We start from the raw sequence: 16,285 nt of genomic DNA, 5'->3' as shown, positions 1-16,285 counted from the left end.
GAAATAGGCAGCCTACCTGAAAACGAATTCAGAGTGATGATCGTAAAAATGATCCAAAATCTCGGAAATACAATGGAGAAAATACAAGAAATGTTTAACGAGGACCTAGAAGAACTAAAGAGCAGACAAACAGTGATGAACGACACAATAAATGAAATTAAAGATACTCTAGAAGGAATCGGTGCAGAATAACTGAGGCAGAAAAACGGATAAGTGACCTGGAAGATAGAATAGTGGAAATAACTGCCACAGAGCAGAATAAAGAAAAAAGAAGGAAAAGAATTGAGGACAGTCCCAGAGACCTCTGGGACAACATTAAACGCACCAACATTCAAATGATACGGGTCCCAGAAGAAGAGAAAAACAAAGGGTCTGAGAAAATATTTGAAGAGATTGTAGTCAAAAACTTCCCAAACATGGGAAGGGAAATAGTCAAGTCCGGGAAGCTCAGAGAGTCCCATACAGGATAAACCCAAGGAGAAACATGCCGAGACACATATTAAACTATCAAAAATTAAATACAAAGAAAAAATATTAAAAGCAGCAAGGGAAAAGCAACAAACAACATACAAAAGAATTCCTGTATGGTTAACAGCTGATCTTTCAGCAGAAACTCTGCAAGCCAGAAGGGAGTGGCAGGACCTATTTAAAGTGATGAAGGAGGAAAACCTACAACCAAGATTAGTCTACCCAGCAAGACTCTCATTCAGATTCGACAGAGAAATTAAAACCTTTACAGACAAGCAAAAGCTAAGAGAATTCAGCACCACCAAACCAGCTTTACAACAAATGCTAAAGGAACTTCTCTGGGCAGGAAACACAAGAGAAGGAACAGACCAATAAAAACGAAAGCAAAACAGTTAAGAAAATGGTGATATGAACATACATACATATCAATAATTATGTAATAGGAACATACTTACATATCGATAATTACCTTAAATGTGAATGGATTAAATGCTCCAACCAAAAGACACAGACTGGCTGAATGGATACAAAAATAAGATCCATATATATGCTGTCTACAAGAGACCCACTTCAGACCTAAGGACACATACAGACTGAAAGTGAGGGGATGGAGAAAGATAATCCATGCAAATGGAAATCAAAAGAAAGCTGGGAGTAGCTATACTCATATCAGACAAAATAGACTTTAAAATAAAGACTATTACAAGAGACAAAGAAGGACACTACATAATGATCAAGGGATCCATCCAAGAAGATAATGTAACAATTGTAAATATTTGTGCACCCAACATAGGAGCACCTAAATACATAAGGCAACTGCTAACGACCATAAAAGGGGAAATTGACAGTAACAATCACAGTAGGGGACTTTAACACCCTGCTTACACCAATGCACAGCTCATCCAAAATGAAAATAAATAAGGAAACACAAGCTTTAAATGACACAGTAGACCAGATGGACTTAATTGATATTTATAGGACAGTCCATCCAAAAATAATAGAATACACTTTCTCCTCAAGTACTCATGGAACATTCTCCAGAATAGATCATATCTTGGGTCACAAATCAAGCCTCGGTAAATTTAAGAAAATTGAAATCAACTACCTTTTCCACCCCCAGTGCTATGAGACTGGATAGCAGGAAAAAAAACTAAATTACAGGAAAAAAACCAAAAAGTACAAACCCATGGAGGCTAAACAATACACTACTAAATAACCAGGAGATCAGTGAAGAAATCAAAGAGGAAATCAAAAAATACCTAGAAACAAATGACAGTGAAAACACGACGACCCAAAACCTATGGGATACAGCAAAAGTAGTTCTAAGAGGGAAGTTTATAGCTGTACAATCCTACCTCAAGAAACAAGAAAAATCTCAAATAAACAACCTAACCTTACATCTAAAGCAATTAGAGAGAGAAGAATAAAAGAACCCCGAAGTTAGCAGAAGGAAAGAAATCATAAAGGTCAGATCAGAAGTAAATGAAAAAGAAACAAAGAAAACAATAGCAAAGATCAATAAAACTAAAAGCTGGTTCTTTAAGAAGATAAAATTGATAAACCATTAGCCAGACTCATCAGGAAAAAGGAGAAGACATAAATCAACAGAATTATAAATGAAAAAGGAAAAGCAACAACTGACACTGCAGAAATGCAAAGGATCATGACAGACTACTACAGAGAGCTATATGCCAATAAAATGGATCACCTGGAAGAAATGGACAAATTCTTAGAAAAGTACAACCCTCCAAGACTGAACCAGGAAGAAATAGAAAATATGAACAGACCAATCACAAGCACTGAAATTGAAACTGTGATTAAAAGTCTTCCAACAAACAAAAGCCCAGGACAGGTGGCTTCACAGGTGAATTCTATCAAACATTTAGAGAAGAGCTAACACCTGTCCTTCCCAAACTCTTCCAAAATATAGCACAGGGAGGAACACTCCCAAACCCGTTCTATGAGGCCACCATCACCCTGATACCAAAACCAGACAAAGATGTCACAAAAAAAGAAAACTACAGGCCAGTATCACTGATGAACATAGGTGCAAAAATCCTCAACGATATACTAGCAAACAGAATCCAACAGCACATTTAAAGGATCATACACCATGATCAAGTGGGGTTTTTCCCAGGAATGCAAGGATTCTTTAATATATGCAAATCAGTCAATGTGATACACCATATTAACAAACTGAAGGATAAAAACCATATGATCATATCAATAGATGCAGAAAAAGCTTTTGACAAAATTCAACACCCATTTATGATAAAAACTCTCCAGAAATTGGGCATAGAGGGAACGTACCTCAACGTAATAAAGGCCATATATGACAAACCCACAGCCAACATCATTCTGAGTGGTGAAAAACCGAAACCATTTCCTCTAAGATCAGGAACAAGACAAGGGTGCCCACTCTCTCCACTGTTATTCAACTGAGTTTTCAAAGCTTTAGCCACAGCAATCAGAGAAGAAAAAGAAATAAAAGGAATCCAAATCGGAAAAAAAGAAGTAAAGCTGTCACTGTTTGCAGATGACATCATACTATACACAGAGAATCCTAAAGATACCACCAGAAAACTACTAGAGCTAATCAATGAATTTGGTTAAGTAGCAGGATAGAAAAAAGAAATGCACAGAAATCTCTTGCATTCCTATACACTAACAACAAAAAATCAGAAAGAAAAATTAAGGAAACACTCCCATTTACCATTGGAACAAAAAGAATAAAGTACCTAGGAATAAACTGACCTAAGGAGAGAAAAGACCTGTATGCAGAAAACTGTAAGACACTGATGAAAGAAGTCAAAGGCGATACAAACAGATGGAGAGATGCACCATGTTCTTGGATTGGAAGAATCAACATTGTGAAAATGACTATACTACCCAAAGCAATCTACAGATTCAATGCAATCCCTATCAAACTACCAATGGGGGCCTTCCCTGGTGGCGCAGTGGTTGAGAGTCTGCCTGCTGATGCAGGGGACACGGGTTCGTGCCCCGGTCCGGGAAGATCCCACATGCCGCGGAGCGGCTGGGCCCGTGAGCCATGGCCACTGAGCCTGTGCTCCGTGACGGGAGAGGCCACAACAGTGAGAGGCCCACGTACCGCTAAAAAAAAAAAAAAAAAAATCTGTTTAGCAATCAAACTACCAATGGCATTTTTCACAGAACTAGAACAAAACATTTTACAATTCGTATGGAGACAAAAAAGACCCCAAATAGCCAAAGCAATCTTGAGAAAGAAAAACGGAGCTGGAGGAATCAGCCTCCCTCACTTCAGACTATACTACAAAACTACAGTAATCAAGACAGTATGGTGCTGGCACAAAAACAGAAATATAGATCAATGGAACAGGATAGAAAGCCAGAGATAGAAAACCCACACACCTATGGTCACCTTATCTTTGACAAAGGAAGCAAGAATATACAGTGGAGAAAAGACAGCCTCTTCAATAAGTAGTGCTGGGAAAACTGGACAGCTACATGTAAAAGAATGAATTTAGAACACTTCCTAACACCGTACACAAAAATAAACTCAAAAAGGATTAAAGACCTAAATCTAAGGCCAGACACTACAAAACTCTTAGAGGAAAACAGAGGCAGAACACTCTGACATAAATCACAGCAAGATCCTTTTTGACCCACCTCCTAGAGTAATGGAAAAAGAAACAAAAGTAAACAAATGGGTCCTAATGAAACTTAAAAGCTTTTGCACAGCAAAGGAAACCATAAACTAGACAAAAAGACAACCCTCAGAGTGGGAGAAAATATTTTCAAACAAAGCAACTGACAGGATTAATCTCCAAAATATACAAGTAGCTCATGCAGCTCAATAACAAAAAAACAAACAACCCAATCCAAAAATGGACAGAAGAGCTAAATAGACATTTCTGCAAAGAAGATATACAGAGTGCCAACAAATACATGAAAGAATGCTCAACATCATTAATCATTAGAGAAATAACAAATCAAAACTACAGTGAGATATCATCTCACACCGGTCAGAATGGCCATCATCAAAAAATCTAGAAACAAATGCTGGAGAGGGTGTGGAGAAAAGGGAACCCTCTTGCACTGTTGGTGAGAATGTAAACTGATGAGCCACTATGGAGAACAGTATGGAGGTTCCTTAAAAAACTAAAAATAGAGCTACCATATGACTCAGCAATCCCACTACTGGGTATATACCCGGAGAAAACTGTAATTCAGGAGGAGACATGTCACACAATGTTCACTGCAGCATTAATTACAATAAATAGCCAGGACATGGAAGCACCCTAAATGTCCATCAACAGATGAATGGATAAAGACGATGCGGCACATATGTACAATGGAATATTACTCAGCCATAAAAAGAAACGAAATTGAGTTATTTGTAGTGAGGTGGATGGATGGACCTAGAGTCTGTCATACGGAATGAAGTAAGTCAGAAAGAGAAAAACAAATATCTTATGCTAACGCGTATATATGGAATCTAAAAGAAAAAAAATGATTCTGAAGAACCTAGTGGCAGGACAGGAATAAAGACGCACACAGACGTAGAGAATGGACTTGAGGACACGGGGCCGGGGGAGAAGCTGGGACAAAGTGAAAGAGTGGCATTGACATATATACAGTACCAAATGTAAAATAGATAGCTAGTGGGAAACAGCTGCATAGCACAGGGAGATCAGCTAGGTGCTTTTACCACCTAGAGGGGTGGGATAGGGAGGGTGGGAGGAAGACGCAAGAGGGAGGGGATATTGGGATATATGTATACATATAGCTGATTCTCTTTGTTATACAGCAGAAACTAACACTACATTGTAAAGCAATTATGCTCCAATAAAGATGTAAAAGAAACAAAAAAAAGTCACTTGGTGACCTTGACAAGATTTGCTTTATAGAGTAGTATGGGCAAAGCTTGGAGATTGGAGAATGAGAGGTAAGAAAATAGGGATAGCTATTATGGAGTGGGAGCAGAAAATTGGGACTGGAAAAGGATGTGAGATTAAGAGAGGAATTTGTTTGGTTTTACTTCCTAAACTTTTATTTATTTTCTGAACCTTCTAGATGAGCATTATTTCTTTGGATGTTTGGAGTTAGGAAATCTCCATACAGTGTTATTTTTATTTTTAAAAAGCAATAATGGAGGAAAATGTCTTCTTCTGTGATTAATTGCCAGGTTTCTCAAAGGCTAAGCCTATTATAATTAATATGATCGTTTCAATATTGATGAACAGTCAATAGAAAGAAATGTAGGAGTTCATTTTCTTGAACATGTTGACTTCCTTTAACGCTTGAGAGTTTCAAACCCTGAAAGTGAAATTGCTTTGGAGCTGGAATGCTCCATTCAGCAGTTTTATTCCAATATTCCCCTTTTTATAAATACAAATGATTAAATGATGACAAAATTTACAAAACAGAAGACAAGTTGGCCTCTTGAAATACGTCTCTGTTAATACTGTGAATTGCCTATATGTAAATATCAACCTCAATCTGAAAAAATGATACACAGAATAATTTTGCAAAAAAGAGAGGAAGAACCTTTTTCCAATTAAAAATGTGTTACACTTATGGAATTTAGCCTGTCACTTTAAGCCAAAAATAGTAATTTTAAAAATTACAGCTCTCAATTCAGTACAGAATATTTGGCTTTTCTGTAATACTTATCATAAGTATTATAATGATTATTATTCTCTATTTGTGGCTTTTACTTTCCATAGATGTTCTTTTTGTTACCACAAGATAGTTATCTAGTTATTTCATTCCATTACAGTTAGTGTCTTAGTTTAGAGACCTGTCTTTTAGAACAAGAAGAGGCTAATTCAATTTTTGCCTTTGTATTTATTGTTTAATTATTCCAAGGCTAAGAAGATAAACAGTAGAGATTGTTACATCTTTGTTTATAAATTAAAAACATTAGACATAGGCATTACCTTCCAGGGTGTTTGCTTTAAAACATTCTGAAAAGAAAGTCTATAACCATAGATGGTAGTTGTTAATACACACACGCAATTCATAATCACAAAAAGGTTTTTTCCTCAGCTGTAACTTTTACATACAATATTAATATATCCCTTGGAGGCTTTGAGAAAGTACTCTGGAGAAATTAACCAGTGCTTGGGACTATGGCCTCTAACGTTTTTTAACATGGTGCGTATGTCCTAGGTAACCTAAAGTAGTCTTGCCCAGCTAAAGGAGGTGTATCCACTCTGAACTTCATGCTTCTGGAAGAAACTTTTATTTTCTACAAATAAGTCATACTAACTATGCTTAAATTTTCAGTCTTTATCACATAATTCTACATCAAAAGATAACCTACAAGACCCCACTGCCAACAGCAGATTACTTCCGTTTCTTATCTGAACCACACAACCAGAAAATTACTTCAGTGACTGTTACTCAGTTCTTCAAAGAATGGGACATATACTCATGCCATTCTAAATGCATGGAAGAGGTGTTATTCCATCACATATAATGGGTTCCTTATAGTAGTCAAGTTTGAGCCTCTCACAGAACCCTGGTTGTGAAAGTCTGATAGACGATTCAACTTGATACATAAGGGACATATTAATTATTGATTTTATTGAGAGCCAGTATTATCTTTAAAATAACTTTTAAATCAACCTAAGCTGTTTTGGACTCTCCAAATTCTTTCCCCTCAGATTAAGCTAATTTAAAACTTTCTATTTTAACTGATATTCTGGGTCTCTTAAGAGAAACTTTTACATTGTTATGGCACCTTTTTTTTTTTTTCCCCCTGAATTTAAGGATTCTATCCTCTTCTGCCTTGCCCCCAAAGGCAAAAATTGAACGTCATTAAGCTTTTTTATCCTTAGGGTAGTAATGGGTTTTTAAAAAAGTACAAAGGGAAGTAGTATACCATGAACCTGTAAGAAATGCATAATTATATTGGTCTTAAATTATGGCAAACCTAATAAGGAAAAATATTGTGCTTATGTACATTCTCTGGTGGTAGGAAAAGTGTTTACTAATGAATTTAAGCTGTAACTATACATGCAAAAATGTTTTATGCTATTTTGTTATTTTGGGTAGTCTTGTCAACTCTATTCTAATATATTGCAAAATAAATCAAGCACATGATATTAGAATGAAGACTTGATATGTGGATGTTCACCCACAAATAATGTGACTGTCACTTTATAAGCACCGTTAGAGTATTTATTTTTAAAAGACAACATCCAAACCCTAATTACGATGTTTAAAAAATAAGATAACTTTTGATTTTAGGTAGCAGTGATGGCTCTGAACTAAGTGAAGAGACTTCATGGCCTGCTTTTGAAAGGTAAGAAAAATTGCCCATTTAAACTATTTTGAGTTTATTTTGTCTGTCTTAAAGTATATGATAATGTGAATTTAAAGACATAATATTTATCACATATCTCCAAGGGACTATTTTAGGCTTCCTGCTGGTGGCAAAAAAAAAAAAAAAAAAGTTAATATTTAAGCCTGGAATTTAGTGTTATCTAGTAAAGACATGTTTATTTGGAGGCTTGACACATATATTTGAATTTTAGTACATTTTAAATTGTAACTTAATAATAACCAATCACAGCTTACCTACATATGTGTACAAAAAAAATTATTTCCTTAAATTATGGTTCATTTAAGTAATTTTAAGGCATTTAGTGGAGTGGTCAACTTCATTCATTCTCAGTTAATTTGTCAAGAGCAGAATGACTTAGTAAATTTTAAATTATACTGTAAGTAAAGCAGCTAAAAGTTTGAATTTAAATTGTCATTAATTCAAAGTTTGCACAAAGCACACAGATTTGTACTGAAATAATGTAAGTCATGTTCTGTTTTCTTTTCCTTGATGCTTTAAGCTGTAAGATCTGTCATCTGCTTGTGGCAAATACGCCATATTGATCTTCCAAAATAAGATTTTTCTAAAAATGTAGTCAAACAGTGTAAATAATTGTTATTTAAAAAATATCCATTAGAATTTTACTGTCTTTGACCATTTCCATTCTGCCATTGTCATATTAAGATACTTGAATCATGAGCAAAATAATTGCTCCCTTTTGTATATAAACTAAGCAATCTAAGTTTCTAAGCAACAAGATTAGATTGAATTTTGAATGTCATGTTAAAATTGATGAAGTTGAATATATTCAGTTACCTAACTCCCTGTCAGTCACTTTTTAATAGAAAACAATTATACTAACTATATATTTGAAATTGAACTATACATACTTGAATCGGTTAATTTCATGATGTAACTGGAAAATTAGATCCTTGTTCTTGAAACTTAATAAAGATTTCTCACCATTATGTGATTAAGATTCTACTTGCAAATCTAATATTTCAAACTACTTTTGAACCTTTCTACTCTAATTGTCAGTGTTCCTAAGTTTTGTTCTCTTTGTTTTGGGGGATTTTTAACAATTTGTTTTTACATATTATTTCTCTTTCAACTTTTTCTTTCAATCTCTTTATTTGGGTTTGCCTGAAACAGGAAAAACACAAGAGTTGCCTCTGGCTTGCTGTCTGTACAAATTGTCTTATTAGTTCTTTCCCTCTAATAAGAACATAATATCATCAGATGTTGATTTCAGAGTGTACTGTATTTAGGTAAGAAACATTGATGAACAGAATTGTTCCTCAAATCGCATGAGTTATGAGCGAGTAACCAGAATGGTGTTGTGTTAAATAATCTGTTCTTATCCCAGCAGGTTACTTATGAAGATGGTATTTAACAGTATTAACCTTCACATCTCAAAACAGTATTTTTCTTTTGACAGAAGTTTTGCTTTGCAGATATTTGCAGCCAAAGGCATGTACTGTGCTTGTGCCAAGTTTAAATCAGTGGCTCTTGGGACATTTTGAGAGCAAATTAATGCTGCCCAGCAAGACTCAGACATGAAATATTAAAAAGTGAATAAAGAACTAGGATTTAAAATGCTACCTGTGGATAGTGAACTTCGAAAATAGACATCAAATATGTTGCCCCTTAAGTTGCTAAAATAATACTTTCTGTTTTAAATATCATTTATCAACAGTGCTACTTTTGGCTTTTCCTAGGCAAAGAAGTAACAGTGTTTCTACGTGTGTGTGTGTGTGTGTTTATTTCCTTTGTTAAGTATCACATGCCATTTTGGATGAATATTAACTCATACCATTTTTATCATTTATTGGCTTTATCATGTATTCATTTTAATTGATGTGGAAATAGAATACTGCCTTATTTATTACTCAGTTCATCTCTTTTGGTAGTTTTCTTGGATTTTATATAAAAGAAAGGAAAATAAGGTGTTTAAGCCACATTACTTTTTTTTTTTTTTTTTTTGCGGTACGCGGGCCTCTCACTGTTGCAGCCTCTCCCGTTGCGGAGCACAGGCTCCGGACGCGCAGGCTCAGTGGCCATGGCTCACGGGCCCAGCCGCTCCGCGGCATGTGGGATCCTCCCGGACCAGGGCACGAACCCGTGTCCCCTACATCAGCAGGCGGACTCTCAACCACTGTGCCACCAGGGAAGCCCTAAGCCACATTACTTTTAAGTTTATAGGTCACATTGCTTTTAGCTGTCTTTATAGGGGCATACAATAAAAATTTATTGTTATATAAATCCAGGTATCATATTTAAAGTGGAATCCAAGAACTGGAATATGAACAAAAGGATATTTTAAGTATTTTTCAGGCTTTGATAGTGTTTGGTTATAAATACCTCTAATTATTTTAGCAGATTTGTGAAAGTGAATGTATATAAATATATGGTTCGAACTAATAAACACCTTTAAGTATTTATAGTCAATAGTAGAAGAAAAAAATAATTTGAAATTTATGCTGTATGCTTTAAAAAAAGAAAGAGGAGCAATCCTTTTGTAGGATTTAGAAAGCTGTATTACACAAATTATTATGCTGTTCTAGGTTATTGATGATGATTGTGTGAGTAAAAGTAATATATACAATTTATAATGGAATCCAACAGGAACAGATTATACCATTCTCTCGGCCCGGTGACAAGAGTGGCACGAAATGGCTATCGAAGCCACGTGAAGGCCAGCAGGTACAATTCCCCTGCATTCAGGGGGTCACAGAACTCCCCTCTGGTGTTGGTGATTGGCTTACACGGGTGTGGTCTCACATTATTTCTGTTCTTTCTCAACTAATTGGTTTAAAAACTAAACAAAATGCCCATGAAAACTTTCTTTCCAAGATTTAATCTAGAGATAAATTTGAACTATTCTTTCTGATCCCAGAGCTAATTGCTAGAACTTGCATCTTTATGTCAACATTTTTAAATAATTCCAAATCTGTTGCTTTTTAACTGCACAGGTCTTTCTAATGTTGCTGATTATTGGATAAGCGGTACAAAAATCCACTTGTTATTCAAGGCTGCAGTCGAAGAATTTACTACATTCAATTTATCTTTTTTAAGAATTTTTCAGGTTAACTTCAGGTCCTGAATTTAGACAGGTCTTTTTTATTAAATAATATTTCTGTGTTTAAACTCATGTTCATTCAGTTGTTTATCTTGTTAAACCTGGTCTCTTTCTGCACTACATTAGCTGCAGAAGAAAATAAGTATGGTAGATTGATTGGGGGCTAAGAGGTTAACAGTAATGGATAATCCACCAATTCTCATAATACAACAAAATAGCAGACTTTAAAGTTAATTTTATGTCAATTTAATGGTGTCTAATCTCCTTGAATATATACCTCCTTGAATATAAATAGCTCCAGCATGAAATTTCTAGTGGTTTCTAAGTTTTTAAGTCACTTTGAAGACACCTAAATAATAAAAAAGGGATAAACTTGCAAACTTAAAGTTTCTTCACTGTTGTAGCAATTCTGCAGCTCATGTCAAATGACCGGAGGAATGACAGATTTTTTGTTTTTAATCAGTGTGTTATGTTTTAATTGACTTATATAGGAATTGTTCTTCTTTTAACTGTTGGACCTTAAATGAGTTGGGGAGAGATATTTAGATGTTTGATTATTATTTTGTGACGGTTTTCTTAAGATACAAGAAAAAGAAATCTTGAGTTTGGAGTTATTCCTTTCTTGGAGAGCTGTTAAGCTATAATCACGTAGATGCATTGCTGACATTAAAATGTCATTAAATTTTATTGCAGAAAGTTGGTTTTTTAAATATGTTGTTAATCGCCTTCATTGCTTCTTTCACCTATTTTAGAATTAAGCATGGGTTTTCTTTTGCTTTTTTCCTTTTGATTCTGCTTTTTTTATTTTGAGTTTTATATGCTTAAATACTTTTAACAAACAGAATCCTCATCTTTCCCACTAGGACTTAAGTTTCTACTGGGGATAAAAAGGTTTCAGCAGTGCTGCAGTGTGGCATGTTAAGAAGAAAAGTCTTAAATCCCTAATTTAATCTTTACTAGGGTGAATCTCTGTATTCTTTCTAAATTATACTTGTTCAAATATGCAATAAAATGTGTTTTTTAACCATCTGCTGACTTCAGTAACTTCCTGTTAATTTTGTGACAGCTTACAAATTTCAGATCAGTAAGCCTTTATAATTGTCAGTGTCTTCCTATTCTGAATAAAGTAACAGTTTTAAAATTAAGAATAATTACATTTTATTTAAGTACCTACTTGATAATCACTAAAGCGCTTATATGTTCTTTTCTTCATTTCATTATTATAGTTCTGCAGAATCAGAAGATTTGGCAGTACATTTATATCCAGGAGCTGTTACTATTCAAGGTGTTCTCAGGAGAAAAACTTTGTTAAAAGAAGGCAAAAAGCCTACAGTAAGAATTTAATATATTTTAATACACGTTCTAAAATTAAGCAAATGAATAGGACCCTAAAAAATATGAAGACAGTTGAAATAAACTATATTTCAGATATATAATACACTTGAAATAATTTAAGATACACCTTTGCCTCACAATGTTATTTAATTTAAAGTGTTATTATACCTGCCATATAGATTTTGGTTAAATCATAATTTTGGGTGTTTAAATCAAGATGCTCCTGTACTTCTCTTTGCTCCCTAATATAGTTCTTAGAGAACCTTGAAAATATATCCCGTTAAGAAGTATTTTAAGTAGTAAGTTTAGAAGAAATAGAAAACAGAGTGACAACCCTAAAAAACAGAATTCAACCAATTTTGTTTGGTCAGTCCTAAGTAGAATGTATTGAGTGGACGTGATAAGAATATTTGAGATAAAGATTTCAGAAGTGATGAAACTCGAAGCTAAGGTGGTGGAAGTGAAGTGGAGCTAAAGATCTTTGGCACTGAGAAAGCAGAGTGACTGAGAAGCCAGTAGCATTTGCGTAGTATATTCATGTGTCTGTCCTCTCCAGGTAGCATCTTGGACGAAATATTGGGCAGCTTTGTGTGGGACACAACTTTTCTACTATGCTGCCAAATCTCTAAAGGCTACAGAAAGAAAACATGTAAGTATTCCTGTTCCAAGTTGTTAGCATACTTTCACAGCCTCTTCATGGTTGTAAAGAAAGTAGGTCTAATGCAATGCAAGGGTTTGGGTTTTTTCCCACATTCTAACCCAGAAGTTCTTACACTTTCCTTGTTGGAATATTATAATGGAATTATTTTTGTTTAGTAAGACCATTCCAAGGAAGGTCTTGGAACAACTTCCATATTTTGTAGTTTCATTTTTGAATGCTATTTTTCCATTGCAAATGTCAAAACTGCACACTACAAGTATCTATCTTCACTTCCAAGCCCTCTCATACCTGGGTTTTTTGGGTCAGAAAATGGTTGAAAACTATCGCCTTGGAGTCTCGTTTCCTAATTTGTAAAATATGAAAGATTCGGACCAGCATCTCTGGTTCTTTCCACCTCAGTCTCTGTTTGAGTGATTTTCCCAGCAGTGAAGAGGAATAATAGTTACTAAGGTTACTATGATCACCTTCTTGTGTTTAAAAGAAGCTTTGAAATGCTCTTTTCTCCAGATGTAGAATCTTCCTATAAATCTTTTTTTTTGCATGCTATTTTTTCTATGCCAGTGATACAGTATTTGAAAATGGAAAACTAAGTTTCCATTTTCCATGTTGCGTTAACACAGTCCCCTGGAGAGGAATTTTATTTCTAAATTGTGTATTTTGGGGGTGGGGGGGAATTAAGTGGTTTACCATACTGAGGAAAGGTAAGCCACTGAAAAAAAAAAAATTAAGTTCTTTTACTACTTATACGTTACCCAGTGATACTGCATAATTCAGAGAAGACCTTTTTTTTTGGAGGCGGTGGGGGGGCAGCGGGGGAGGGCATTTATCACTTTGTGTTTTTTTATTCTAACAGTGGCTCTTAAAAACTATAACACACACACATTACTTGTATACATTTTAATATCAGGTATTACTTCACCAAACACTTTGACTAAATTTACTGGGATTCAGTGTTTTTTTGTTTGTTTTGTTGTTGTTTTGTTTTGTTTTGTTCCTTTTAGTAAGAATAATCCCTAGTTTGAAGTTTGGTTGGATGAGGCCAGTTACAAGTTCAACTTCAGACATTATCATTAGAGAAGCTTTTCTTTATTCTCACAGTTTTAGCCCTTTAATCACACCAGGGATAGAGAAGAATACATTTTTGGTTTAAATGAATTTGGGAAGTGCCATATGATAGCATCACCTACCTTTCCTTATCAGCCGTACCCATACCTTGTCACTGTCCTGAATTTCATGTTAATCATTGTCTTGCTTTTCTTTAGAGTTTACCATATATGTTTCCTTAAACAGTACATTGTGTCATTCTTTAATTGTACCTGAATGGAATCGTATAAATTCTTGAGCACTGACTTTTTTGCTCACTATTATGTTAGAATTATCTAGATATAGTCCTCACATTGAGGTGAAGGACTGTTTTTTGTATTCTAGTCAAATTGACTATAATGCCCACATACCTGACAAAGCTACAGTTTAGTTTTACTAGAACGTTTTACAGAGTAATTGCCTCTGGTTAGTACTGCTGTACTCAAAGGAGGGGAAAAAAAAAGGGTTGATATAGCTAAATTAAATTGTCATCTTCAGATGTAGTTAACTGTTCACTTAGCCACTTCCAGAGACTTGGCTGGATTTCACTTATTATAAAGAAGTTGACTATTATAAAGAAGTAAAATGTATAAGGTAAAATTTTTTTGTTTTTTCCTAACTTTAATTAGAAAGAAGCCAAATTAGAGAATTGATTAAATAACTGAATTTGTCCTCTAATACATATGTTAAATATCTTTTTGTGTTTGGCATTGGTACTTATACATAGAGAATAATAACATGCTAGTTTGGGCTTTTAATTATATGAAGTGATAAATAATGCATATGAAACGTTTAGAAATTAGAGCATAGTGGGCTGTGAAGGGAGCCCAACTGAGTGCCAAGGAAATGGACTGTATTCCTCATCTTTTCTAGTTTAAACTGTTAAGATTAAAGAAAATTATAAGAACAAAATAGAGTATAGAGACAAGTCCATGTTTATATTTAGTATCAATTTTAGGATAGAAAAGATAGGGCACAGAACTAAAAGCAATGAAGGAAAAAAAATTTTAATCATTTTCAAACAGTTAAAATACAAATTGGAAGAAAATATTGGCTATACATAAGCAATAGATAAGGGATTAAAATCTTTTATATAAACACAGCACCATCTATGTAGTGTTCTTGCCAAAAATTTAACCTGAATTTAATCATGAAGAAACAATTAAATTCACATTGTGGAATATTCCTATAAGACAGCTGGCTTGGATTCTTAAGACCAAAATCTGGCAGATGGAATAGGGTAGGGGGACAGAAGGACTGTTCTAGATTAAGAGAAACTAAAGAGTCTTGACAGCTAAATGCAATGTATGTACCTTGGTTTAATCTTGGAGGAAGTTTTTTTAAGCTATAAAGCTCATAATTAGGACAATCAAAGAAATTGTAATATGGACTTTATATGATTGTGACTGTTAAATTTCTTGAATATGTTACATTGTGGTTATATAGTAATATATTCTTAGGAGATACATGTTGAAATATTTAGAGTCCAATGTTATGTGTGCAGCTTACATTTAAATGTTCAAAGAGATCAAGCAAATGCAAAACGTAGATATATGGGTAATCATTGTAGCATTGTTTCAACTTCTCTGTAGTTTGAACCTTTTCAAAATTAAAAGCTGGAGGAGGAAAAAGAGTCACTAATGAAAGTATACTTGTTCATATATATATATAAATAAATGCAGGAGGAGGAAATCTGGAAGCCTACACCTCTCTGTTTCATTGCTCTCTAAAGTATGAATGTTTTTGCCTGTGAGGAGCAGAGCAGACTTGGGAAGAGAGAATAACTGGGAAGAAAGGAGGGGGACTGTGGTTTTATTATGTCTATATTTTTGAATGTTTTAAGATGAAAACATTCACTGTAAAATTATTTTTAATTGAAGTGTATTCATTATGAAAAATTTTTTGCAGATATGTTTGAGCCTATCTCTGCATAGTAATGACTGAATAAATACTGTTTGATAAGTTAAATTTTAAAAACCAAGGCTACACCTGAAAAAGAAATCTGTAACCTATATAAAGACCTTCCACAGCTCAGTAAGAATAAAACAACAGTAGAAAAATGGAATAGGGAGATAAAGAAGGTGAAATATAAATGGTTAATAAACATGAAAAGGTGATGAACCTCACTAGGTATCAAAAACACAGATTAAAGAAGATGCCCTTTTTTTTGGCCATTAGGCAGAAATTTTAATGATTGGTAATATAACACTAGCCAGGATGTAGGGAAACATAGACAGTTGGTGGAAATTTAAATTGGTATCGTTTTTGTGGTGGACAATTCTAGTCAGTATTTAACTTAATAACCAGCGATTCTTTACTGAAAGTCTGTCCTATGGAAATCCTT

The 16,285-nt window shown here is 34.4% G+C and overlaps 1 protein-coding gene across 6 annotated transcripts in view; it reads left to right on the top strand.

Moving 5' to 3' along the window:
- The window catches only part of RALGPS2 (Ral GEF with PH domain and SH3 binding motif 2), a 162,588-nt gene that overhangs the window by 131,301 nt on the left and 15,002 nt on the right, over positions 1 to 16,285 (top strand). For 4 of the 6 annotated variants that reach the window (XM_029228375.1, XM_029228378.1, XM_029228377.1 and 1 more), the window contains 4 exons: positions 7,708 to 7,762; positions 10,409 to 10,486; positions 12,089 to 12,194; positions 12,754 to 12,846. In XM_029228375.1, coding sequence (XP_029084208.1) covers positions 7,708 to 7,762; positions 10,409 to 10,486; positions 12,089 to 12,194; positions 12,754 to 12,846 — 332 coding nt within the window. Of the gene's footprint in view, positions 1 to 7,707; positions 7,944 to 10,408; positions 10,487 to 12,088; positions 12,195 to 12,753; positions 12,847 to 16,285 lie in introns of those variants that run through there. The other 2 variants (XM_029228380.1, XM_029228381.1) reach the window with 2 other exon arrangements.

Source organism: Monodon monoceros, unplaced genomic scaffold (assembly GCF_005190385.1).
Source record: "Monodon monoceros isolate NGI ecotype Baffin Bay Population unplaced genomic scaffold, NGI_Narwhal_1 Super_Scaffold_18, whole genome shotgun sequence".
Lineage (NCBI taxonomy): Eukaryota > Metazoa > Chordata > Mammalia > Artiodactyla > Monodontidae > Monodon > Monodon monoceros.
Note: the sequence above shows the minus strand (reverse complement) of the source record. Positions and strands in the feature narration are given on the sequence as shown.